This window comes from Pseudopipra pipra, chromosome 4 (genome assembly GCF_036250125.1).
Source record: "Pseudopipra pipra isolate bDixPip1 chromosome 4, bDixPip1.hap1, whole genome shotgun sequence".
Taxonomy (NCBI): Eukaryota; Metazoa; Chordata; class Aves; order Passeriformes; family Pipridae; genus Pseudopipra; species Pseudopipra pipra.
The window spans coordinates 50,188,392-50,216,279 of record NC_087552.1 but is presented as its reverse complement, the minus strand read 5'-3'; the positions used below and the strand labels follow the sequence as shown (position 1 = coordinate 50,216,279).

The window sequence follows — 27,888 nt, the reverse complement described above, 5'->3', positions numbered from 1 at the left end:
TACTATCGCACACTCAACCTCCTTAGAAGTGCTGTTACTTCAGTGTTGGTACTAAATACATAGATTAGATCTCAACAGGTCTACAGAAACTAGATGGGATTCATTGTTTAACTTCTGAAGAAACCAGCCATGGTTTCTTCCAACCAACCAGCCATACCTACCCACCACACACACACATACCCACCCACCACACACACACACACCACACACATACCCACCCACCACACACACACACAAAGAGAAGAGGACGCAGAAGATTAAATGGAAAAAGGACAACAAAACAGTTAATTTCAAATTTTTCTTTCTATGAATTTGAAAAAAAATCCCAAACAACAAATCACTGCAGTGAAAATAGTTTTATTCACAGCTGCTGTGTCAACCACTATTTTTCTTAAGCTCCAAAGAGTAGCTCCCTGAAATTATATCGGCCCAGAGACAATCCAGGTATACACAAACATAGTGGAAATATTCAGCACAAACTAAAACAAGGATCTCACACATCATACTCTGTGGGGCCTCATTTTTTTAAAAGAAGAAATACATTTTTAAAATTACAACTATTTCAGATAGAGAGGTGAAACATGTTTCAGTAATAACCACAATCATATCCAACTGCATAAGAACACACAGTAAGGAATAAAGAAATTTATTTGAATGAGATTAAAATTATTTCATAATATTAACCCATAGCAACATTCAGATGATGTTTTCTATCAATAATCAGAACTTACCATATTGATTGGGTCAACTGGGCCGATGCTGTTTACATAGACATCTGTTTCAATTACCGTAGTTCTCACTAAACAAAACAGTAACCATAATAATTACATATTTAATTATCTCTGTGCATTGTTAGTGTAATGTAATCTATTTAACTAAAACAACAACATATCTGTATTCTTTTATTAGCTTCAGAATAATTAAATTTTTGCTCTGTTAGTACTTTAGAGGATCATATATGACTTAGCTCCCTTATTTCATATGAAATGTTAAAATTATCAACTTCAATTTTTTAGTTCATAATGCAATACCCACATATGCTTTGTGAACAAATGTAAGACAGATACAACAGGTAAAGGAAGGAAAAACAAACAAATGAAACCTCCCAAAAACTGTCTTCCAACTTAAAAATTTATGAATAAACAGAAAAAAAGTGTTTGGAAAATTTCTTCATACAAAAGACCATGAGATCTGGGAGCAAATGTGTTTATCATCTGTAAGGAATCAATATGCAATGCTTTCTATCAATTCCTACTGAGAACATGTAACAGAAATAAAATATCTTTTCACCACAGATTTCTTCAATTCATGAAGCTATATCATTTTATATATAAGGGTATTACTTTACGCCCTTTCATCAGCGTGGTTAATACACCGTTTCAAGTACCAAATTTAAAGCCCCTCAAGTGACAGTCATTTAAAAGTTAAACATTACCAAACTTATTTTGCTTTAAAAAGACTCTCACTGCGCATATAAAGAAAAAAAGAACTTTTAAAAATATATTCTATCACAGAACATACTCTCTTATTTTGTGCATTTACAGAAGGACACAAAGTCTAAGTGATTTCCATGAAAGGCACATCTGAAGTACAGGAGGCACTTATAATTCAGTTTTTTCCTCCTAACTGGTTTATCCAGAAAAAATGCTCAAACACAAGAGGTGAGAATGCATTTTAACTTCATCAGTTTACCGGGCATTTTTTTCTAGCTTCTACTGGAGAGCCAGAATGTTGACACAAAAGGATATATGTCCTACTACCCAATAGAAAGGAGAGGGTTAGTAATAGAGCTCTGTTGGTCCTTTCACAATTTGACACAATAAAATGAAGCATCTCGTTCATCTGCAGATGAAAAGAGGGGAAGATACAAACAAAAAGGCATTTTGATTTCATAGAAGAGGGACCCTAGGTCATCAGATTTAATTTCTTTATACTGCAAACCATTAGAGATCGCCCAAGTGCTCAATAACAAACCTAAAATGTTAAGCAAGAAGGTTTTTCAAATCTCTAAAAACTTGAACAGACACACAGAGAGAAAGAAGGTATCATTGACATCCTTGCCAGCTAGAAGGACAGGTAAGACACTTCCTAAATATCTTAAGATACCTTTTCTCTGCCAAGATCACTTGAGAGGAAATCCTCCCGATTCCAAATCCAGTTACTGGTGTAAACCTAAGCCTGACAGAAAGACAAACCAGTGAGGCTGCACAAAGGATTTTTTATGACCACACAGCATAAAGTCACTTGATCACCATCCTGTCCCCAGCATGCTTCACAGAAAGTTTAAAAAGATTCTGGAAACAAATTTATTTCCTGGGGGAAAAACTAGGTACTTCCTGAGATGATCCCTGTGGGTCCCTTCCAATTCAGAATATTCTGTGATTGAGCTGCAAATGTTTTTAGTTTCTGCAGAGCTCATAAAGGAAGGGGGAAAACACAAGCACTCATATGCACAAGTTGAAATATCAGAGTAAAAAGTTTATAATGTGTGTGTGTATATCACAGAATCACAGAATATGCCAAGTTGGAGGTGACCCACAAGGATCATCAAGTCCAACCATTAGCCCCGCACAGGACCATCCCCAAGAGTATCACCGTGTGCCTGAGAGTATTGTCCCAAGACATCTTGAACTCTCTCAGGCTTGGTGCTGTGACCACTTCCCTGGGGAGACTGTTCCAGCTCTGGGTGAAGAACCTTTTCCTAATATCCAACCTAAACCTCCCCTGACACAACTTCAGGCCATTCCCTCGGGTCCTGTCACTGGTCAGCACAAAGAAGAGATCAGAGCCTTCCTCTCCCCTTCCCCTCACCAGCAAGCTCTAGGCTGCAATGAGGTCTCCCCTCATATGTACTATGTAATCTATTTACCATACAACAAACCGTACAAACAGATAATTTTTTTTCTTTCATTTTACCACCCTTTAATTTAACTGCTGTTGTTTACATAACAGCAGCCCCACTGCTAGATCAGAAAACAAGGAGATGGATCAAAGGGTGTTTTGACTCATTGCTCAAGCAATGCTGAATAATTTACTATGCAGAATCTCTCACCTTGAAATCCAACCCATAGGTTTCTTCCCCTTCCACCTCCTTTTTTTTTCCCCTGCTCAATTCTCATATCTCTGGTTATTCTGAAGGAGCTGATTACCCTGTAGATGCAGCCTCTCCCTTTCCAACAGCCTTGGTGTCATCTGCCAACTTTACTACAAAAATGAATTGCTGAAGTCATTCGAAATCCCATTATTCTTGATCAAGACTTTCCTATGAGGCCCCATTATAGGCAGCCCAACCACTGATATTCCTTATTAACAACTAAATTTTGAGATCTGTCAGTGAGCCAGTTTTTAATGGGGGCTATGTCAATTTTATGAAATTCCAGCTTGCAGCAAGCAGTACTTCATCTGCCACAAGGGTTTTCCTGTAATGAGTGAGAGTTCGTTTTTCCTTTTCCATACTGCTCTGAGTGAGATTATTAGTGGTATTAAGAGCCAGTGAAGAGTTTGAAAATCTACCTCTGTTGAAATTATTTTAATTTACCAAATTAAGCCAGTGAAAGGAATACAATTCAAGAAAACTGAAATAATCTGTTTTGTTACATTAGTTCTTCTGTATGGTACAGAGCAAAGTACTTCTGAATTAGAAGAACTAATTCATTCTTCTTGTGTTCTTGAACCAGAAGTGATAATGCAAATGACAAATGCTGGAGGAAAATACATTCTCAATAACAATTTAACATCCACATAATTACTATTGTTCATTTCCTCTCCACAAAGAGCTAACAATGAAAGATGGTTTGAGAAGATTTTTCTACTATGAATGCTTCTTATTTTACTTTAAAAATTTTATATCAGCCCTGAAAACACTACAAGTAGGAAGAAGGTGATGTCACACATCCTGTATGAAGTGCAAAACAGCACTGTAAGCTTACAGAACCTTCTAAGCAAGGGGAGAAAGGGCTTGCAGACTTTAAAGATTTACACAGAGACAGTATGACCCAGGCTAGAGCAAAGTAAGAAGGTGAGAGGACAACAGATTGAATATTCAAGAGGGAGGGAGAGAGAGAGAAAGAAGAGCACCAAGAAGCAGCTGTCCACAAGGGATAGTTCACCAGCTCCTAACATAGCTGAAGCACATAGGACACCTCTTTGGTAAGCCCAATCTAGAGAGACCTACCCACTTTCTGATTTCCTGCTTTGACACCTTTTTTTCACTAGACTAAACTTCTTCTGGTTTTAAAAATGTTGAGATATATTTATTTCTGATTAGAGAAATCATAGTGATAAAAATCTACCCCTATTATTGACAAACCATTTTAGTAATTGGCCTTGCCACCCAAAGGGCCTCTTTTATAGCCTGTATTTTGCCAGGCCCAATTTTTAGCTCTTGATATTTGAAATATCTCTGCCTGCTACACTTAAAAGCTCTCCTTATCATCTATTCTCAGTCTATAAACACCCATTTCCTGACAGAAATTATTATCATCAATGAAAAAGTGCAGAACATTGCACTTTTTATTGCTTAATACTGCTCCATTTTCATTACTCCAATCTATTACTTCAATTCATTAACAAATAGCATGTTAGTCCATCTAAATTCACTAACCAGTTCCCATAGTTTACCACAATTCCTTCTTTTTCTAAGGAAAGTCTAAGACGTATCACTTTTTTTTTTAATTAATACTTATCATACTATTTAATTTTAACTAAGACCATTTTTGATCATTTCATCCACGCTTATTTTCTTTGAGCATGTTTTCTAAAACTCCTAATTAATCACCTAAAGAAGCATCCCCTCTAGGTGATAAAGCAGTTAGTCAGCAAATAAATTAGGTGACTATCACATTCAGAAATAACAGAGGCCTTAAATTTGTAATAGCTTTTAATGGAATAATACAATTCTCACAACCAGCTATCTAAGATTACTACTCTTAGGGTTATTTATATTGAAAATTCAGCCTCAAGTGTCTACAGCAGGCTTCCAGCTGCATCTTTGAAGAATTTTTCAAAGTGATTTTGATGAAAGCAGAGCCCTGTCCTCAACACTTTTTTACCTTTTCATGCAAAAGAAACCCATCTTTAGCAAATACTCCTATCCCACCACTTTTATTATTTCCATCATTTTCTATGCAGTTCACACATCCAGTACCTTTAAATTTCACTGAATATGCTCTTCTACATCTTTCTCTTCTATTTTGATTTTCTTCAGTTCTTGGAAAATATTCTTCAACTAAAAACACATATCTCTCTATCTTTACTTGGTATTTTCCTACTTGATCAAGCTTATTAGTTTTCTGCCTATATCATACTTTCATCAATGCTACACTAAGATCACTCCTTCGGTAGAATATCCTTCTACTACTCTTATTTTTTTTCAAAATTAGTGCTTCCATTAGTCTCTTGAAAGTCCAATTTTTGTCCATGTATTCTTTATATCCCAGAGAACAGGACTTTCCACATTAGTGCACTGAGGTGCAATTTCTTACCCAGGTCCTGCTTATAGGGCAGTAACAACCATCCAGATTTCTCTAGGCATCCAATTTCTGTATGTCCATGAGCAATTACCCTGACCATTCTTGAAAATTCTATCAGTGATGACTTGCCTCAAACTGTTGATTGAAACACTCCACATAAGTTGTAGATATGTGATGATTATTTCTTATTTTTAATTAAATTTTCAGATTGATCTGTTGTGTTTCACCCATACACACATCACTGCTGGAAAAAATGCTCTGTGCATTGATAGGATAATATTAATATATCAGTGCCCCTAAGATGTGAGAGGTGGAACAAAGTGCGGCTAGAATTTAAAAAGGAAAGTTCAAAAATAATAGCTACTTTGATGTAGAACTGATGTTTAAACAGTGTGGCTATAAAATCTGGCAACCAAAAGGTAATGTTACAATGAGAATAGTACTGCTTTATTAATAAATCAACATACCAAGGTTGCATCCATAATTAAACATTATTTATACCACGGATAGGAGACTTCATCTGGTAACTATTATTACTTCATACGGTACTTCAATACTAGACCTTCCATGCTAGAACCTTTATGCTCCAAGCATCTTAAAGCATACTACATAAATGGAGTTAGAGACAAGTAAGATAAATAAACATAGCAAAGGGTAGTAGTTAAGAAACCACTACAACTCAAGGACATTTGAATGAGGCAAACAGAAAATGACAGTTTTCTCCTCTTAAATTTCAGTATTGTCTCTGAAGTTTTGATTTTCATTTGGCTTTCCTTCAGCATGGCACTCGACTAACTTCATGCTTAACAATGAAACCCTTATCTCACTCTGAGATGCTGAAATTCTGTGTCAACATCAGGAAGCACACAAAATTCTGCTCTGAGATTCAAACCCAAAAAGTCCAAGTTCAAAACAAAAAATGTTGTTATTGTAAATGGGCTTTGTAATTCAATCATAAGAACATTCACTGGGATATTATTGCTTTGAAAGATAATGAGAATTCCAGTTCAATAACCTTGTTGTACAAGTACTGACATACACTCTGAAGATATTGAATCTGACACCAGATTTTATCCACATCTTTGAAGGAGACTAAGATGAACAAATTATAGCCTGGTTTTGTTTTTCTGTCTGTTAAATATCTGCTGCAGTTCTCAAACAACTGGGCAGAATGCAATACCTTCAGAAATTTCAATTAATGTTATCCAAAATTTCTGTTTTGTGGCAGAAGTCTGCAACTTACCCTCCACCCAGAAGAGAATCAATCTTAACCTTTGTTCTCCTGAAAACAAAGTGAATACTCCCAAATGTCTCCTCATCACTCTGGCTGATTCTGCATGAACTTTATGTTTTAGTATAGTGGGTGGAGGCAGGCCCCGGATAGCAAAGGTCAGACTGGTATAGAAGTATTGAGAAGACAAAGGGAATATTTATCTGAGAGAAGATAGAACTTTCTTCTTTTAGGATCTGGTATTTTGAATCCAAAAAGCTGTACACTGAGTTACTCACAAAAAGGTAGGATTCTTGTCCTATCAAGACTCAGTACATAACCATAAAAGTAAAGGTAAGCATTATATCAAAATTCTTCCATACCCATCTAGGAACCACAGAATATTCTGAGTTGGAAGGGACCCACAACAATCATCAAGTCCAACTCTTAAGTGAGTGGCCCATACAGAGATAAAACCCACATTGGTGTTATCAGCACTATGCTCCAACCCACTGAGGTAATCTCAGTGTATCTAAATCCATTTGAAATGTCAGAATAAACTCCTCTTCCTTTGTATCCTCTCCATTTATTTTTAAGTTTTATGGAGAGCACAGAGAAAAAGAATTCTCTTTCCTTTCAACCCCACCTACCAGCTAATCATTAGAAGGAATCATGGCCTATTCCCTCATAATCATTTTGTTTCTTGCATCAAACAGGGAAAAAAGACCCAACAGTAATTCTATACATCTGTCTCACATTGAGAATTTAAGGAAAAACATCCTGGAAGACCTCCCCTGTTGTCTAAATGTTTATAGTAATTCAATTAAATGAACACGAAGAAAAAGACTTAAACTTTATGAGATTTACATGTGATTATATTATGACAGGGAGAGAAAATTGCTTTTCAACATCTTCAGGATAACAGTCAACAATAAAACAGAACTAAGAAATTGGGGAAAGAAAACAATTTGTCAGAAGCTTTCCAAAGAAAATGCATAGTTTGAGATGACATCTCTTCTCTGACATGAATGAAACAAGCAGTTGTACTGTTTATCACATAAGCATCTTACAGACTTTGGTAGGGAATGCCAGGTATGTAACAAACAATTACGTCCTCTACCTCTCCCCTCACAGTTCAGGAAACAAACTCAGAGAAAATATATTGCTTTTCTTATTTGATCCAGCATGCATATGGTGGACAAGAGCTGCCAAGCTTTCATGTTTTATATGTTTTCAAAAAAAAGATTCTTCTAAATATTTAAACTTATTAATTATATGTAAATTGATGGTTTGACTATTGAAAGACAAAATTACCTTCCTACAAGCTGCAAAGTTTGATCTATAGCAATGCAATCTTCCTTCCTATATTCCTCTAGAAAAGATAAGGTCATAACTTATATTTTTAGATTCTTATAAAGTTTTTAAAAATCTGAGCTAAGGGAAGAAGAGAACTGGGTTGAGTTATATTTTTCTACAGTAAGAGTAAAATCTCTAGGAATAATTCTTTAATATACTCCTACGGATTCAAGATCAATTTTTTAAATAACCATAGAGCTGATTTATATCTACATTTCTTTCTGTCAGACAATATTTGTTAAACAAAGCAAATTGTAAATGCCTTTCAATGATCTATTGTAGATTGCTCACTGTCCCCCAAAATATTTTCAATAAGAAAAAAAGATGGTAAATAGAACATAAAATCTACTCTTGCCTAGAACATTAATTTTATCAGTTTCAGAAAACTATTGCATTTAATTGCTGGTTGCTACCTTGAGTTTTAGAAATTGCAACAAGTGGATTTTTGCCATCTTTGACAAAACGCACACTATCTCTATTCACGTTTTCTGTTACACTCAATCATTTTATGAGCTTACCCCCAATATCTGGCCGAAGCTTATTGTCATATCCTTGAAGTAAGGAGTCCAGTATGTGAGTTACATCTCCACCATGAATCTTTGGTGCAAGGACCCATGTTTTATTCACCATTAGATCTTCATCATCTTCATCATCCGCTTTATCAGCTCTATGTTGAGTGAATAAAAAAAAACCAAAAAAACCAAGATTAGGGAAAACAACAAGAAACAGTGAAACTGAATACACAAGAGGTGAAGAAGAAACAAATAAAATATTGAACACTATTTAGAGTACTTTATAAAAATCCAAATGCGTTCTGGTACCAACAGAAAAAAGTAGGCCCTTATTTAAAATACCAACATTTTGTTTTATGGTGGTAGAGAGTCTAAGCCAATAAACATGTTAATAGAGGCATTAACATATCACCCATACAGAAAAACTCAAGCCATGATTCAAACCCATAAAAGCAACAGTAGGCATCATCTTACTCTTAGCCTTTTCCTCTTTTAAAACACAAAGTGTAATTCCAAAGCTTTTCCCTACATGTACTTTTCAAATCGTGGTAAATATTTCTAAGAGGCGCTTAATCATAATAGATCTCGGTGTCAAGAGCATTAAGAGAATCTCTTTCCTAGTAGTCTCTCTTCTAACTATGATATAAAAAAATAAGACTTGTATAATTATTCAACTCCATTCACATTTTAAGAAAGCAAACAAACATTACATGCATGTGCTTTGACTAAACATTAGCAGAAGCTGCAGTCGTGTCAACTACACATCTGCATGTATATATGGTACAGTTAACTGAAAGGAATGGTACACCATTTTAAGACCATTTGTTAGCTACCAATTTTATCAAGAGGAAACAAATGTACAAGGAAAACACACATTCATTTATCACCTATCTTTTAATTAGATAAGCAGCAATATATTGCTAATTACTAAGTCATTAAAAAAGAATTGCAATACCTTGGTTACATCTGAAAATTCACTCAGATATCATCAAAAGGTCAAAGAATGCCTGGAAGTAGTTTTCTTTCCATTTCAATCAAATGAGTATGTACTTCAGTATTCCTCCAGTGCTAAAAACTGCAATCTGTATTACTCATCTACTTTATTTCAAGGAACTGCTATGGGCTACAGGTCAAGCAAAGTGCATCAGATTGATAGCAGTAACTCTGACAGTCACACACCCTATCTTCACAAATGGGCACTGGCTAGCAATTGCAGAACATATGCAACCCCTATAAATCATATCCAATGTTAACATAAGTACAATATTCCAGTAAAAGGAAGAAATTAAATTACTATCCTTGTGCCAATTTCTATTGTACACCAAAACTAAAAATGTAACTACTTTATTATAGAAAGGAATTTAAGGGGCTTCTAAGTTACATAGACATATTCTGCCCTCAAAACTAAGCCTGGTATTTTTCAGTAAATTTCCTACAGGAAAGAAAACCTCTAGTATGTTCCATGTGAAAAACAGACAGAAAAAGTCAGTAAAGGACAGAGAAAGAGTAGGCAAGCCTGGTTTCTACTGCAGTCCTTTGTGGGAATGCTTCAAACTGGTCTGTAACCGCAAGGCCTTGCATCACCTCTCGGATAACACTAGCAAGTCTCACCGAAAATCACAGCTACCATGGCTGTGCAAACTGCTTGGTGGCTTTGGCATGCCTGTTTAATTTAGGAAGTGCGACAGAAACTTCAAGTCAACAGTGCCCCAACTCAACAGGTTCCCAGAGGATGAACTGTTTGGATATCCAGGCTTTCATACCTAGCTTGCTGCAAACAAGTTGAAAGAGTCTGTTAAAGCTGAAAGTAATATGACAGCTTCCCTGTAACAGTCTGAAAAGCACTTTCATACTTTTAAATTGAAATGCACTATAAAATACTTAATCTTTACTGCACTACATAGACATCACAGAAATGTCAGATATTAAATATTTAACATTTCCCATTAGCAGGATCCCACTAATGGGAGCACTAAAAGAAGTAGGAAGCTAAGTTTTGTAAATGTACACTTTTTTCCCCTCAAAGCTACCTATTGCCATCTCTTTCATGTTTTGTTACCACACAGCTTTTTTTAATGTATCTATTTATGGTCTACTTGCAATTTTTTGGCATCTAATTACTATACAAAATGGATTACAGTTGCTCAGAGTAGAGAGGCAATCCCAGCCTTTTCCCAGGGGCATTAAGATGATGAGGAGTAAAAGTTAATTTATAAGTAGCTCTCTACATACCCACTGCAAAACTGACCTTTTTCTTCTTCCTCTTTTTGTCCTCCATCCCATAAACAGCAGAAAGTACAATGAAAAAACCAGAGCTCTGTACAGATCCAGGGCACCTGACTCACTGGATCAGCCCAGTTATTCGCAGAGAATTTGAAGTGATTGTGACACTATTTTGTCCTGATTTAATGTTCTTTACACAATGTTATTAAGAATAGCAGAGATTTAGCCAAAATGAAAAGTACAAGTCACGTCATTACTAAGAAAAGCCAATAGGAGTTACATCCACAACACCTCCACTCACAGTTCCTTGAACATCTTGACCTTTTGAAGAGTTCTTAATTTTATTTATAGATTCCCAGGACAACTCAAGTGCGAAAAGGATCATGAGATGTGTCTCTAGTCCAGACTCCTACTCAAAGCAGGGCTGGCTCTGAGGTCAGAGTAATTCGCTCATGGCTTGATCAGGTTGGGTTTTGCAGACCTCCAAGGATAGAAGCTGCACAATCTCTCTCAGCAACCTTATCTCCACTTGTCTCTTTTCCACAATTTACTATATTTGAATAAATTTAAAAATTGACAAGAAAAAAAAATGCAAATACAAATCCATTTCAAATTTTCACTTTCTGTCTTGCTTGATTGGAGGCCCTCTGGTCCTCCTCCAATTTTAAAACTCTGAATGGCAGATAGGCATACAGCGACAGCTTAGAAAGCTATTAATGCAATTCCAGAGGGAGAGGGAAAAATTCCATCCCAACATCTGAGAGTTTTTCTAGACACTAGCAAATAAATCCATTTAAGAAGACACTTTTATTAGAAGCAACCTTATTTACTTAGTGTCTGACAAGTTTTGGCTTGAAATGTGCATTTCCGACTATTTACATGGAACTATGTGATTTTATCTAGAAAATATTGTACACTGAAAAAAGTGCCACCCACTAGAAAAGAAATACAGTAGACTTCCATACTAATACACAAGGCTAACAAGAGCTTGTGACTCACTAATCCACTAGATAAACCAGCAAAGAGACCATCACAGATCAGATGATAATATAACCAAATGCGGAAGAACTGGATTACTGCTGTTCTACATGGTGAAAACAGCTATTCTCACTCTGTCTGTTTCTATCTTACTGGGCTTTTCATCTTTGACTCCTAAGTCATAGCCACCAGTGTGCAACAACAGGACTGTGGTAAGAAGGAACGATGCAGGCTGGAAAAAGGAAGTGACCCAATCATAGAGAAAGTCTTCTGTATGCCCTCCAGGGAAGCAAAGCACACCACCTGCCAATTTGAATTCTCAGTCCAGGTGTTCTGGGGGGAGTTGCACAAAGTTCCCCAAAAAGACCATCTAGTGACATGAAGGCAACAGGACATTCCAGTAATGTCCAGAATTACCAGTCTTTGTCATGCTAAAGAGATTTGAATTAGTCTGTTTCAAAGATAGAAATCCCTTGTACACAGTAAGCAGATCAGTTGAGATGGTGTTACCAGCATCTAATCAAGCTTGCTGGACCATGTTCTTTAAAGAAACATTCACTTTGGAAGACAAGAGGATTCAAAACTGTTATTCTTTTACCAAGTTACCGTGTATCTCCAGCTCTTTCTCCAGGGTTTGGAATGGGATAGAAGGAAAGACAGAAGGCAGTAAACTTCATTTCAAAGCAGAAAAGAAAATGTTAAATTGAGGTATACTATTCAATTATTTAGCAGCAGTTAACTTTGGCTGAGCACCTTTTTACTTCTTTGCCATTAAAATAAATCTAACAAACCTATGAAGATTAATGTCAATTAACTCAATTCTCACTGTAACAGTAGCGCTTTCCCCTCTCTCTCACAACCTCAGGAAGAAAGGCAAACTTAATTAAAGAGGAATTCTTTTCCTTTCCAAGTTCATCTAAAGGTCATTTCACTATACACAGAAGATAATGCTTGATCCTCTCTCCATTTACTATAAAATATATTTTTTCCAACAAAGTTCAGACAGTAGCTCTTTTTCAGAACATCTGGAGAGACTGTGACTTAGAACAAAAATACAACATCAAACATTAAAACGTTCCTGTTCATGGCACAGCACTACTTTACATCTATTACTGCAGGTGCTAATCCCGAATTTAATGATTTTATAAATAAGAAAGAGACCTCACCTCTTAAGATGCTTGTTGGTGTAACACTTCAGCTAGTCTCATAAACTGAACAGTAAACTGCACGTACACAGTTAACAGTAATTAGGCAAAAAGTGCCCCAATTATGCTCTCTGTCCTTCAACTAATTGGAGACATTACCATGACTAATAAATCCCTGAGCACAAGTGACTAATGACTAAATAAGTCTTTTCAACATCAGGCAACATGCTCATCTTCAGACATTAATGTCATAGGTCTTTGTTCTCCTTTAAATATGAGAAAAACCAATCAGATGAGCTTTGAGTTGCAATTAACATCTGTCAAGTTATGTAATGAATTGGGAAAAAAATTGATACAGTGAAAGTGTTCCTACTGCTATTTACATCATGCATGTCTAAGTATTACACACAGAAGTACACATATAGGATAAGTGGGAGTATTTAAACATGGCTAAGCACCAATTTAGTTGCCCATTCCTAGGCTCCTGTTCCCATCAAACACACACAAGGTATCCAGTCCTCCAAGCTGGGTTGATTTACAGGGAGCCTGTAGACTTCTAGAGCAGCAGAGACTTGGCAAGGAATATGAAGTATCTCCACTGATGCTTCATGTCTGCGCACAAGCAACTCAATCAAGCCCTTGGTACCCATGAGGTTCAGACAACCTGCATAGTGGCCTTGTCTATTTGGAGATAAAAAAATCCTTCCATACAAGGAATATTCTGATAATCATTTAATAAATAAATAAGAAGAAAAGTCAGTGTTTCAGATAGTTTCTATGCTACAAGATGTGGAAGGAATATACCTTTTTCCTAGTCACCTTATGTACGTTAATGAAAACAGTAAGATTAGTTGTGTTACTTCATTTAGCTGAGGGTCTTCAGTTGCTTCAGGAGTTTTACCAATACAGAGGTAGGGCAAAGTGATACTTAGCTAAATGATGAAACATGCCTTAAGACAGCTATTATTCACTGGCTGTGCTTCCCAGCATATTATATAGATGTCCTTTGTCTAGGTATAATACAATTTAACTTTTATTTTCCATTACTTAATAAACAAACAAGCAATTTCTCTCAACTTTCAGAGAAAATGGTAAGGTTTCTTAAAGTGTAAACATGGGAGATTACGTTGTTAGCAACAGTACTGCTTCGGAGGTTTGTCAAAATAGCACATTTAAACCAGACAGGGCTTCCTAATAAGTCAGTCACGACAGAGAAGTTTCCCAGTGAAGTGTTCCAACAAATCAGACATCTAACCAGGCACTAGCTTACTGTAAAACACCAAACATTATATGTCTGTATGTGGTAAAGAAGTATATTTCATAGCCCCATCAATAAGGGGTCAGAGGTTGTCTGACCTAGCCAAATTCCACACATGAAAGAAGACCTAAAGCTAAAAAGCTAAACATGGTCACTGACACCCCAATGTCCAGAGTCAGACATTTGTAGAGAGGTTGCTGATGACTAATTCAGAAGGTAGAAATGTAAGTACTTAGGCATGTGTCGTGTGAACAACCAAGGCATAGGAACAAGTGTAGATGAAAATTTGAACTCTAGAAGGATGATAAGTTTCAGAAGTGCCTGAAACAGAGGAAACTTCCTTAAATAGAGAACAAAATGCAACTTCACCATGGTAGAAATGAGTAATTACTCTCATGTCAGCAATTTAAATTACACATTTGCATACTTTCTTGGATCTTCCTAAGATAAAACAAGGGCCTCAGATAGACTCATAATATCCTTAGAAGCTGAGAAAGGATTGGGACTCCTGTACATACACAAATATTACTTCTTTTCAGTAGCAACAATAGACAGGACCACATAGTCATGACTGCTGGAACAGAGCACAATTACATTTTTCTACAGAAGATTTTCTTGAAAGCTCACTATCACTGCTAGCTGTCAGTAGTGCATGGTTTAAACATCTGTCAAGATTTATCTTTCAAACTTCATGGCTGACTTCATACTCATCAGTCCTATTAACCTTCTGTGGAAACAAATTCTCTTTTGCATTTCATCATCAGCATCTTCACTCATATGCTTTATGTGTCACAGAAAATTTCTGGGAAAATAAACATAACTGCAAGCAAAGAAATACAGCTACTGAAAATACATCTCCAAAAAGCATTATTTGCTCTTCCTAATCCTGTGGGATATAGAGTCACTGATGTTGTGTTCCTTCATCTTCATCCTTCCAAAACTAGTTTAGACAGTCTCTTGACAAAAATCTCTTTTCCCTCATCCATTCCATCTCAGATTGCTTTCATCAATCTATTTCCCACTCCTTCTGCCTTGCCAGATTTTGGCATATTCTTTTGTGTGTCAAATTGTATTTCACTCTCCCATTGAAGTATGTTTCACTTATTCCCTACGTCTTTTTTTCCAGTAGACCTACTACATACTGTTAGGTTGATTCTTCTGAATACACATAGTGCCTTGTGCTCTTCATCTTCTCTAAAGTCATATTTGTTTGGCTATTTATAATTTCTTGCCCTGTTTCCTCTTTCCTTTCTTCTTTCTGAGTTTTTACCGAAGGGATGAATATGGACCTTAATTATCAGGGAAAAGTGCAGAAAAAATATTAGAAATTCATACACAGAAAGAAACATTAGAACTTTAGATTAGAAGTATAAACTGTGTGTCATGGTTTGAGATAGTCCCCAAATCCAATTCCCTAGCTCCATCCCCCCCTCCCACATCTCAACCTAATGTGAGATGGGCTTTTCCAGACAAAACACATCAGACTCAAAGTGGGGGAAAGGGAATATATTACAATGACTGTACAAATAAATACCATATCACATTATACACACGATCACAAACTATCTCTACCATGACATATAGTATTTACAGTGGATCAGGTCTCCTCTCCCCTCCAAATAAAAGTCCAGGAGGGAAAGAAGGACAGATCCCTTCCAGTCCTTAAGCAGCAGCTCCTCTTCTGTCCTCCATGCAGCAGTAACTGGGTTGTTGTAGCTGGATCTCTGTTCAACATACACAAGGGGGTCTCCAAGCCCCTCGGCTCTCCTTCGGTCCAAGCGAAGGCCTCACCTGTGGACTGCCAGCAGGGACAAGACTCGCATCACCACAGGCATATCACGAAATGCAGGGGCATCTTCGTGAAAGTCCCTTCCTCAGGGGATTCAAGTTCCCGTTTGCAGAGCTCCGTGCTCCGTCTCTCAGGCTGCCACCGCGGCAGCAGTGCAAGGGGGGGGAGAACCAAGGTCAACTCCCCCCGCATTCCATCTGGCCATCCCGGTCCAGCTCCGGGACGCCCTGAGCTTCTCAGCTCCTCTCTCTCTCGTGCTGCATACTCCAAGGCTCCTCTAAAATAGGAGTCCATGTCCCTCTTCTCCAAGAGGGTCTCCAAGGGAGTTTTGGGGGATCTGGTACAGTCTCTTACCCCAAACTCTGTCTCTCTGCTGCTCTCTTCTTCTCCTCCCTTTCCAGGAGTCTTCTCTCCGGTGCTGCATGTTGCTGTTGCTGTTGCTTCTGCTGCTCCTTCAGTTCAGGTCCTTATCAGTCTCTGGCTCTCTGCCACCATTTCTCTGGTCAGTCCCGGCTGCTGCTCTGCGCCCATGGAGAGAACATCTCCCGGCATAACTACAGGCACCTAGCCCAGCTTTATGCTGTTCCAGGTCCCTGCAGCCCCCCAGCTGGGGCTGGGAGGGGGCCAGAGGCCCCAAGGGGCACAGAGCCCCTTCCTCGTGGCTCACAACATGGCCACCACTTCTCCAACAACCAAAAACTACCACTCTTCTCTTCCGGTCTGGTTGTGATATGTTTACATTTCTGCAGGAGCGCCCATTGGACAGAATTTCAAAACTTCTAGGGGTTTCCACCCCTTGGGGTCTACCACTTCTCTCAGCCCTCTGGGGAAAAACAAGGTCCAAACCACGACAACACTCCACCCCTTTAACCCACGCCTCCATACGGAGACCAGAACTTGAGTCTGGTGTGTTTTGTCTGGAAAAGCCCATCTCACATTAGGTTGAGATGTGGGAGGGGGAATGGAACTAGAGAATTGGATTTGGGGACTATCTCAAACCATGACACTGTGCAAGGAAGTTTACTTAGTATTAAATAACTAAAGCTCTGTCGTAAAAAAATGAACAATCATAGCACTAACAGAATAAAGACATGTAACCCTGCTGTTCCTTCTCTGAAACAAAAAGTTTTGCCTATGTATTTGAGTGTTTAGACTATAAAACTTGTGATATCTTAATACATATCACATGCATCAGATGATCAAGATCTTTTGAGTCATTACAGCTTTGAAGCATATCCCTGAAAGATATGAAACATTTTCTCACACATAATAACTTCAGTAGAATTAATTTTAGTCCTAGCAAGACCTTCACTTAAAAGAATTATCATGTCTTATAAAATCTTCAACATCTCTGTGATACTAATATAGTAAAAACATCCAAAATTACTGAACAATGCAACTAGTCTTAACTCAACACTTAATAAAGGCACAATCTGCAAAAAATATTTATTGAAATGTGAATTTTTAACATTAAGAACAACAGATATTATTAAAGATATCTTCCAGAAGAACAATTTTGTTCTGAGATCCATACAAATTGTTCTTCTCCAAGTCAATTTTCATATAATGCTGCATACTATTTGAAATTACACTAGTCAGATATTACTAATTCAAATGGCTTTTACAGATCACAAAAAAAGGACTCAAAGCATCACAGATATTCTTTATCCATCAGTCTTCTCATCTAATACAAAGTTTATTTTTTCTCTTTGAAAGTTCATCCAAATATTGACATGGTCAGACCAGTATAACTGCTGCCTCTACTCCTATCAACTTGCAGTCCAGAAATCAATTGACAATTTTTCTCACATCTCTCTATCCAAGTACGGGGTAATTCTCTGCATCAGTTTGGAGCTGTTGCATTCTCAAACATATTCAGCTTGAATAGTATAGCAATGTTACTTTGACCATCTTAATTAAAAGAACTCTTTACCTCCATATGTGACCATATAAAATATTCTTCCCAGTTTTGTAGACCTGAAGGAGAGACAACTACCTGTTTCTACAACCTTTGTGCTATACAACAGAGAGCATGAAATTTGCACAAGTAAGGTAGTAAACAATGCTAAAAAAAGAAACAAGGGGAAAAAAACCCACAAAATAAATTAAAAAAACAACTCTAAGAGGATTCCTTTGATTTTCCACAGAAATTATTAATTTCCATATACAATTTAGAAGGGATCTTGGGAAGTTTACTGCTAGTCAAAGGAGGGCCACCAAATTCAGACCAGGAAGCTCACAGCCTAATCCAGCTTAGTCTTTGAAAATTCCATGGACAGACATCCCAAAACCTCACTGGACAGATTGTTCCACTGTTTAATTATTTTCCCAGTGAATTTTTTTGTTTATACTGAGTTGGGAATTACAAGTTGGTGCTGTAATTCATCACCATTGTTTCTCATACTCTTACCATGCACTACTAGGAAGTGCCTACCTCTGTTTTCTTGATCATCTCTCCGTAACTGCTGGGGGCTGATGTTGGGTTCCCACAAAGCCATCTCTTCTCCAGTCAGATCAGCCTTCTCCCCATAGGCAGGTGCTCCTGATTGACCAGCTCAGTAGCCCTCTACTGAGCTCCCTCCAGTTTAAACCCAAAGCTGGATGCAGTATCTCAATGCGGTTTCACAAGTGTTGACCAGAGGGAGACAATCACTTCTCTTAACCTCCTGAATGTGCATCTGGTTCTACAGCCCAGGAGGCTGCTGGGCCTCTTTTGCTGCCAAGGTTCCATGCTCTCCATTAGGAACTTGAGATCCTTTTGGAAGAGCTGCTCCCCAGCTAGCTAGCTCCAGTCCTGTTGATGGGGACTTGCCACCCAGGTGCATGACTTTAGCACTTTACCTTTAGTAGTCTTATAATGTTCCCATCAATTCATTACCCAGTCTCTCCTCCTCTTAAACAGCAGCCCTGGCTACAAACGCAAGCTTGGTAAAAAAAACAATCTTTCAACATAGAAAAAAATAAATTGTTTTCAGGAAACATTATGCTAATACCTTTATTCCTGATGTTCTGAGCAGTTCTTGTTCCAACCCAGACAAATGAGGAAATACAAAACACTTCTCACTTCTCTTTTCTTGCACCGATTATTCCACGTTCTGATTACAAACTTGCAGAACATGATGTATGATTTGTTTTCACTGAATCACAGAACCATTTAGATTGGAAAAGACCTCTGGGATCACTGAGTCCAACCTTTGACAGATCACCACCTTGTTAACTAGACCACAACACTAAATGCCACATCCGGTCGCCTCTTGAACACCTCCAGGGATGGCAATTCCATCACCTCCCTAGGAAGCCCATTTCAATGCCTGAAAACCCTTTCAGTGAAGAAATTCTTTCTGATATCCGGTCTGAACCTGCCCTGGTGCAGCTTGAGACCATTTCTTCTTGTCCTATCTCTAGCTGCCTTGGAGAAGAGACTGACCCCCACCTTTATAACCTCCTTTTAGGTAATTGTAGAGAGCAATAAGATCGCCCCTGAGCATCCTTTTCTCCAGACCAAACAACCCCAACACCCTCAGCCACTCCTTTTAAGACTTACTCTCTGGATTCTTCACAGCTCCATTGCCCTTCTCTGGATTCAGTCCAGCACCTCGATGTCTTTGTTGTACTGAGGGGCCCAGAACTGGACACAGCACTCAAGGTGTGGCCTTACTAGTGCCGAGTACAGGGGGATATTCACTGCCCTGCTCCTGCTGGCAACGCTATTTCTGATACAAGCAAGGATGCCTTTGGCCTTCTTGGCCACCTGGGCACACTGCTGGCTCATGTTCAGCTGTCCATTAACCAGCACCCCCAGGTCCTTTTCGCTAGCCACTCTGTCCCCAGCCTGCAGCACTGCCTGGGGTTGTCATGACCCAGCACTTGGCCTTGTTGAACCTCATACCATTGGCCTTGGCCCATAGGTACAGCCTTTCCCTCTGCAGAGCCTTCACAACCTCCAGCAGATCAACACTCCCCCTCATTTTGGCTCACAACAACTGATTATATTATTGACCTCTACAAAACGTCTTCTAAGTAAAGCCTTACATCTATTGCATGCAACAAAAATACAACCTATTAGGAAGATAAAGCAGGCTTTAGTACAACCTGTACTGCCTTGACTGAAACTGAAGTCTAAGACTGCTAAAATTCTTAGGGAGATTTATTTCAGCTGGATTTGAATGAAACCTGTAAATGTAAGCTGGTAAGTCCTATTTTTTTGGTTGGTAAGTTTTATCTTCTTTTTGGGTTTTGGCCACACTATGTAATCAAATAATTAAAATATAAATGGACATAGTCCATTGTTTATCCAGATCAACTACCAGGGGATGAATGAAGACTTGGAGAACAGAAGAGAATAACCATAGAAAATTATAAAGCCCAAGTAGATATAACTGAAGAGGGACAAACAATACTAAATAAAGGTCAAAATACCACCAAACTGCTGAGGAAGGACATGGTGATTAAAAGGCATCACCTCTCTGGATATGTGAAACATGTACTAACCACAGCAGTATCAGATCTCCTGGGAGCTTCAGACTACCATCTTCACACAACAACAGACACACATAAATCCATGTGCCACATAGCAGCACACCATCCCTGAGGCTGCAGATCTCTATCTACACTTGACTGATGAAAGGTTAATTGTCATCAAGTTCAAAATTAACTGATACACTGTTGATAGGGCTAAGTGCCTTGATCCAAGAAATGCTTTCCATAGTGAAACTAGCCTTAAAACAAATGTATGATAAATGAATGCTGAGAACCATAACCTAGCCTAATTAAATGCCATCCCACAGTCATTATAACATTCACCAAATTGCAAAGTCAACTTTGTTAGATTCTACTTAAAATATCACCAGCATCCCAATGAATATATCAAATGAGCTCTCCTTTATAAGGCATTTTCAGCCATTTAAGCTGATGATATTTCAACATATCCATGTGAACATTGTTCTAACACAATTCACTGTATATTTTCTGCAAAATCTTCAGGTAACAAGAAATCTACTACAGCGTTTCACAAAAACAAGCTTATATGAAATAGTTCCAACTTCTGATACACATGTGAGCAGGTACCAGCCTCCTCCCACAGGAGGCATAGAAATGTGTTTGGACTGAAGCAACAACAGAACCAAAGACTTGCATTGAATTGTGCACCATAATTGCGTCATATAAGTAAATATGGCTTGAATTCACAGAAAAAAACATACAACTACAATAACTAGGCAACATGTCCCTATGAGAAACACAGTGAATGGCTTCTACTGAAATTTTAGTGTAACTGTTATCAGACAATTATGGACTAATCCAAAGGCCAATTAAGTAATGAATAATTGTTCAAAAAGGTGAATATACTGTGTAAGGACTAATGGAAATATCTAAACCATGCAATAAAAAGCTTGCTGTGTCTCTCTCTCTGAACAAAATTATGTCTTCTCTGATGTAATTTATCGTGTATTAAACATAAAACATATGTATTATACTTTTTGTTAGATGGTGACCAAAATTTATGGTTAGCAGAGTTGTCCTTTGCCAGGTATAACCTGCAGGCCATCAGTTGGATGTCCCTCATTGGCAAAGCAAGAACCTAAGGTGCAGGTCCATAGCTCACCTGCAGCAGGTCTGATAGAATCCAGTACATATTCAATGGCTGTATGGTCATGAGATGAAGTACTGTTCTTTTCCAGAGAAAAAAAATGAGGGTACTTTATTTTTAAAAACATCTGCATAATTTATTCTGTCATATAAATACGGCATTGGACAATGAAAAATAAAATTGTCGTGACTTATAGTGAAAGTTAGCCACCTAAATGAACACTTAATGCTACAACTTTTTCCTAATATAAATTCCATCTGGTTGAACTTTATTCTGAAAGATAAATTGGACAATAATATTATATTAATAACAATAAGACTTAATTCCTCATGATACACTGTCTTAAACAAGAAGAAAACCATATTAAATGAAAGGACTAACAATCTATTTGAAGCCTCAAATAATTTAATCCAAAGGGCATATATCTCATGTTACCTCAGATTTTTCCTATTCACTATGTCTGTCTTCCTGAAAACAAATAAAAATGATCGTATATAAATTCGGAAATGCAGAATTAGCCATTCACACCTTACCAGAGAGTAATGCAGTGACACAGAAAAGATTTGAGGATCAAGGTAGAAAGCAAAGAGAACACCTGAGTCATACTGAAGCTAATCCTGCAACAGAGTATTTGAGCAGTATGAAGTAGCAGTAGTGAACCAATATTCTGTGTGTATCTGCCATTAATGAGGCTAATAATTATATAATCTAGCCATTTTTAAGTATGCTTTTCAAAGAAAAATGGAAAGGGTTTACCAAATGGTTAAGGATATAATTCAAAATTTTCTGAAGAAATGTAAGTAGCTCAGTTTACTTATCTGAGAGGAAAATGTAAGCAGCCATCAAGTTGCCTCTTGAACTGCATATACCAGGTATAAACTTCAAATAGTTGTTCGAAGAACAGTAGTTAATTTGACTGTAGCATGGGTAAATCCAATTCAGTGGAAATTTCCATTCTGTGTAGAGTGTCTCCAATTGTGACATATTTGTGTAGAACTTTCATTTTGGATTAGATCATTCATCCTGCAACAACTGCTAGGCATTTAACTGCACTGCAGCTTCCCATCTCCAAGAGGTGAGGAGGTTTCTACAACACATTATCAAAGACTAGGCTGGAAAAAGAAAGGCACCAGGATGTTTTCTGACCAAAATGCTAATTCCTTTAAGAATTTTCAGGATTCACTTGCAGTGCTCTGAGTTCTTGTCAAGGCAAAACTAGGCAGAGGCATGCAGGATGAGCTTTGATGACTGGTTTCCCTGTTGAAGAGCAGATGGATGCAGATCATGCTCATGAAGAGCAGCTGCAGCCGTTGGTCTGCACCCTGACGCTACCCTGTAGAACCAGAAGTGTCAACTGAGACCTGGATTTCCCCACAAAGAGATGGACAAGGGATCCAGCGGCTGAGCCAACTGTAGCAGGTGGCACTGGGAAAAAAGCTCAAGATTTTTTTGCGAGCAGAAGAAAGCAAGAGATCCACTGGCTGGAAGCCAGAGAAACCTCAGTCTAGAAATACTGTACAATACTTCACTGGATTCCTCCTTATGCTGTCTTTATGCAGGGGCTTAGAACAGTTATACTGAAGGAGCAAACCTGATACAGAAGCCAGGGTAAATTCTCCAGTTTTGTTTATTCTCATATAAGACTTGGATTGTCTTAACAGATCCTATTGACTGGAACATCTACCAATTAAAGCATATTTTAGAAACTATTTCCATCTTTGCCATATCATTGAGATTTCTCTCTTCTTTGAAATAAGTTCTGTACTGATGAACCACTGATGATCTTTCTAGTCTCTCTAGTTACCTCTATTAGTTCAGTGTTGGTGAATGATTTACCATTTTAAGCTTAGATATATAGAATCAAGTTTTTACATAGGCCTGTAGGCCATTGAACTCACCACACTATTTTTAGTCTTATTAAAAATGTTTGCATGTGTGAAAAAGCAAAATCAGGACTCATGTGTCATCTCCAGATTAATTCAATTGCATCTAAATTACTCTGTACAAATTATTACCATTCAGGGAAAATGTTAAGAAATAAAAGTTAGTGTCATTGTCATCCACAATCCTTTGAAAGGTTCCTGACAGTTTATTACAGTCATTTGTAATTAGCAGTTGTCTCTGATCCTCTTTACCAAATAAGTAATAACATTATTTTGCTCAAGTACATGATCAATTTAGTATGCCATGCAAGAAAGGGTTATGTAGGTAATTAAAAATGTGCTAGTACTCTTCTCTCATAAATGGTAGAACAACAACAGGCCTTGATGCTTACCTTTGGTTTTCTGTGAGTACAACATACATGACATTTTTAGTGTATATATATGATAGTGTAAACCAAAGCAACTCACTTTCAATCAATGAATATGCCTAGTCCATATAAGTGGTCTCACTGGTCATAGAAACTAGGTGTTCTATTTGACCAAGATTATTACAATTCCTCTGCAGCTTCAAAGAAAAAACACATATTACCCCAATTCCCTTGTAATCAACTCTGTGGACAGACTTACATATTCAGAAAAAAAGTTGAACAAAGTCAACAAGTGCCCACCTGTAGCCTTTTCTGTCCAGCTCAGAAAGGCTTGAATAGGTAGCAAAGGTGTTCTTTGCAGCATTAGGCATATTTAACAAAAAAAAAGTTAAAAGTAATTGAAAATGTGGTTCAGTTTGCTAACAGCTTTTTTTTTTAAACGGAATGACATAGTTGGAAGGTTTCCTTGAAACCTTGAAAGAAGATTATGTGCAAAGAATTTCTCAATATTTCTCAATATTTATGTCTCTTTAAACTTTATACTAACAAAAGAAATTATTAACAAACTTTTAATAAAATAAACTATATTTTAAACCACTGGGGCTGCTTAATAACAAGTTCTTCACTGTCACATCATGAGCAAAGCACATAAAAGTGAGGATAATAATGAATAAACATCACAGACATTCAAATGAAATGGTAAATCACTATTATCAAGCACTAAGAAACCAATGTTGTTATGACAAGTTTAACTCTGATCCAGGAATTTATGTGAGAAGAAAACGTAGGCTGTATTGTATACTTTCCTAACAGATACTTTGAAAAAGAAAAGAAAATATTAGTTGACATTTGTACCTTCTGACAGTGCTGACAGTTGCATGTCAGCAGAGCATTTGTAATTTCTCTTAGAACATTAGATCACAAAACTAAAGGGAAGATATGGCCAAAATAAAATTAAGCTTACAATATACTATTAGGCATGTTGACCAGCACATACTATTTAAAACAGTATAAATTAGAAGAAATGTTACTGTTATGCTGCACCTGTATGGTTGGAACTAAAGAAATAATTATGCTGTCAGCTCTTATGCTCTGCCTATGAATTATCTGTTTATTTGAGTTCAACAAGAATAATGGTTTTGCTGAACATTCAGAACTGCAGTGACTGCTGGGTAACTACTCTTTCCCTTATAGAAAGGCTCACAGCCCAATTTCTGCTACAGAAGAGATGTCTGCTATTGACAAAAGTAGTCCTTCAAAATAATAACTCATGAAGTTACATCAAGTGCATTGGCCTTTCTGGTCTGTTTGTGCTGCAGGTGAAGAACTGGGCATAAACAATTGTTTTACAGAGTTCCCTTTGGTGAGGGAAATTTGGTGTAATGTCACACTATAGGTTTTGGGGCAGCACCTTAAAATCATAAACTCTTGGTTGAGCTCAAGTTCCAGTGTCCTTGCTTAGGCTTTAGCTCCATTCATAACAGCTGAAATAACTTTACTCACACTCAGCACAAAGTTCTTTGTGTATAAACACGTACTAAAATCACTGCAATTTGCAATCTTTTAAAAGTATGTGTTGAAAAGGTGGGCTGGCTACTGCAAGATGTTTTTAGAAAAACAGTCAGAACTGGTGCAACCTGGTCTATTCTTGAGAAAAGCATTACTACTGTAATAGTTTTAGTTTGAACTTCAAGGAAAATCTTGGGCTGAAACTACAGAGAGGCATTCAAAGAAGCAGAAAAATAGTATTTCCATCCTACTTTGTGGCAGACTGTTAAAGGGCACCAGAGGTCTCTGCAAGCATCCTGAGTTGACACGCATTACACACCAGAGAATAATGATCTGCAAAACATATCCATTTGTTGTCACTTAAAACAAAAAAAGAGGGGGGGAAGATAAATCTTTCAAACACCATTTTTCCATGTAGTCTCTGAATGAAAAGCAAGGCTGAAAATAGTTGATTAAAATACATGGATATTTATACCAAAGGTTCCATTTTATTTGAGATGTCCTGTAATACAGAATAAAATAATGCACGTAAGTTATGTCTTTTCCTCACTGAAGAGTTCTTATCAACTTATTTATAAATACTAATGTTATCTCTTTTTCTCACTGAAGACTTCTTATCAACTTATGTATAACTACTAATGTTAATGAGATGCATACATACATAACCTAGTCCTGTAATCCAAACCACACTTTGACAAACAAAGAAAAATATTTTTTTTTTAGCTAGTCCTTCTCCTTTGTAACTAAGTCTTTGAACTGATAAATTAGCATGCATATTCTTTTCTCTGAAACCACTTGATAATTTCTTTCATACCTGAGGTACACTACGATCATTAAGAAACATCTTGAAGATGCACAGCTGCACTGGTATAATTTTCATCACTGCCTTTGAAAAATATTTCCATAATATACCAAGATTTTAAGACAGAGATAAATAAAGTATAATAAGTGGTGGTTTTAACTAAGATAACACAACAGCCTTCTGAGGATGAGAGATGTCATGAGATCAACATACAGACTGATAAATCATCATTCAGTGTGGAGAAGTGGTCTAGAGTCTGATAGACTTTAAAAAATGTTTAATGGATTTTTTCCCTTTTTTTCTTTTTTTTTTTTCCCCCAGCCTTTACACTACACATTTCTATATCCTCTTAGAATGATAATTTGCTCTATCGTTAAAAAGAAAAAAACACTGGCCAACAGTCAAATACCCTTTCAGTGCTGCTTTGTGATTTTTATGAGTGTAACCTGTGGAATGGTTCCCATTAGTTCTGAATGATTAATGGAGTTGAATGATCAGATTCCTTTTCGTTAACTTGTTATGGGTACTAATAAGACATGTACATAGCTGTACCAAACTGTTGTTTCTTCAGAGCCCTTCAGCTCAATATTCTAACTCCCTTAAAATGTACGTTTCCAAGTTCTGGGACTTGAGCAGCTGCCCTTGCCCCATCCCACGCGTGAGCCCGATCGCACTCCCGAGAGGTGCAGAGGCAGGAGCCGGTGCCGTGCGGGATGTCCCGCTGCGCGGCCAGCACACCGAGAAGGTGCCCTCGCCGGGAGCGGTGCCCTCGCCGGGAGCGGTGCCCCCGCACCACCCGCGGAAGGCGCGGGCAGCGCCGCGGTCCCTCGCGGGGCGCGCTCGCGCCCCATGTCCCCGCATCCCCGGCGGGCACGGGATGGCACCGCTGCACGGAGCTCGCTGCGCTCCAGGCGGGGGGCTCCCCCGCCCGCTGCCCCGGGCCGCCCCCGGCACGGCACGGCCCCGCCGCCCTCCCCGGCATGGCGGGGACGCGCTTTTCCCAGCACAGAGCCGAGCCTTGACTCACCAGCCAGCCCAGCGAACAAGTGGGATGCGGCTGAACTTTTACTTTGCCGGTGCCGGCTCCCCCCGCAGCCGCCCGTGGGAGCCACAGCGGCAGCATCGGCACCTTTTCCGTTGAAGTTTGGCGGCGCAGCACACACCGCCTCCCCTGCCCTTGTCCCCGCCGCCAGCCCGCCCGACGTCCCCCGAGCTCAGCCCAGGGGGCGAAGCGCCGGTAGCCGAGCACCGGCGGGAGGCAGGCGCGGGGCTTCCCGCCGTACTCACCCGCTCCCCAGCCGCACGGTCAGCAGCAGCAGCAGCAATCGGGCCCCGCGGCGACGGCTCCAGCGGGGCGTGGGGCCCCCCCATGCATCCATGAGCGTGAAGGAGCTCTCCCCTTCCCCGGGTTTTCTCCGGAGAGGCTGAGGAACAGCGACCCTGCTAATCCCACCACCCCCCGGCACACGGCAGGCAGAGGGAGGGGACGGGAAGGGTGAAACACCCAAACAGGTAGAAACCCACTCTCCAAGGACCGAGCAACTCGCCCAATAGGCTCATCAGGTTGCTCCATAAATTATCCTAAAAACTGCTGGGCGAATCAATCCCTAGCAGAGGTGGAGCCTCCTTTACTAGAAGGGAAACATGCTTGGGAGAAAGGGTGGCATTGATTTGGTATTTTCTCCGAAGAGGGAAATGAAATAGACCATATATATATATATGCATATATGTATGTATGCATATATAAATATGCAGAATATATAGAATGATAAATATATGTTTAAAGCTATATATATA

General features: G+C 38.5%; 1 protein-coding gene across 4 annotated transcripts in view; it reads right to left on the bottom strand.

The window, feature by feature from the left end:
* GABRG1 (gamma-aminobutyric acid type A receptor subunit gamma1) overlaps positions 1-27,633 on the bottom strand; it is a 63,311-nt gene extending 35,678 nt beyond the window's left edge. Inside the window, exons 1-4 of one of the 4 annotated variants that reach the window (XM_064652908.1) lie at positions 27,379-27,468; positions 25,541-25,622; positions 8,556-8,704; positions 732-799 (exon numbers count right to left, since the gene is read on the bottom strand). In XM_064652908.1, coding sequence (XP_064508978.1) covers positions 732-799; positions 8,556-8,667 — 180 coding nt within the window. In that variant the 5' untranslated portion in view covers positions 8,668-8,704; positions 25,541-25,622; positions 27,379-27,468. Of the gene's footprint in view, positions 1-731; positions 800-8,555; positions 8,705-24,080; positions 24,167-25,540; positions 25,623-27,378 lie in introns of those variants that run through there. The other 3 variants (XR_010430177.1, XM_064652910.1, XM_064652907.1) reach the window with 3 other exon arrangements.
* Between the last annotated feature and the right edge of the window lie 255 nt (positions 27,634-27,888).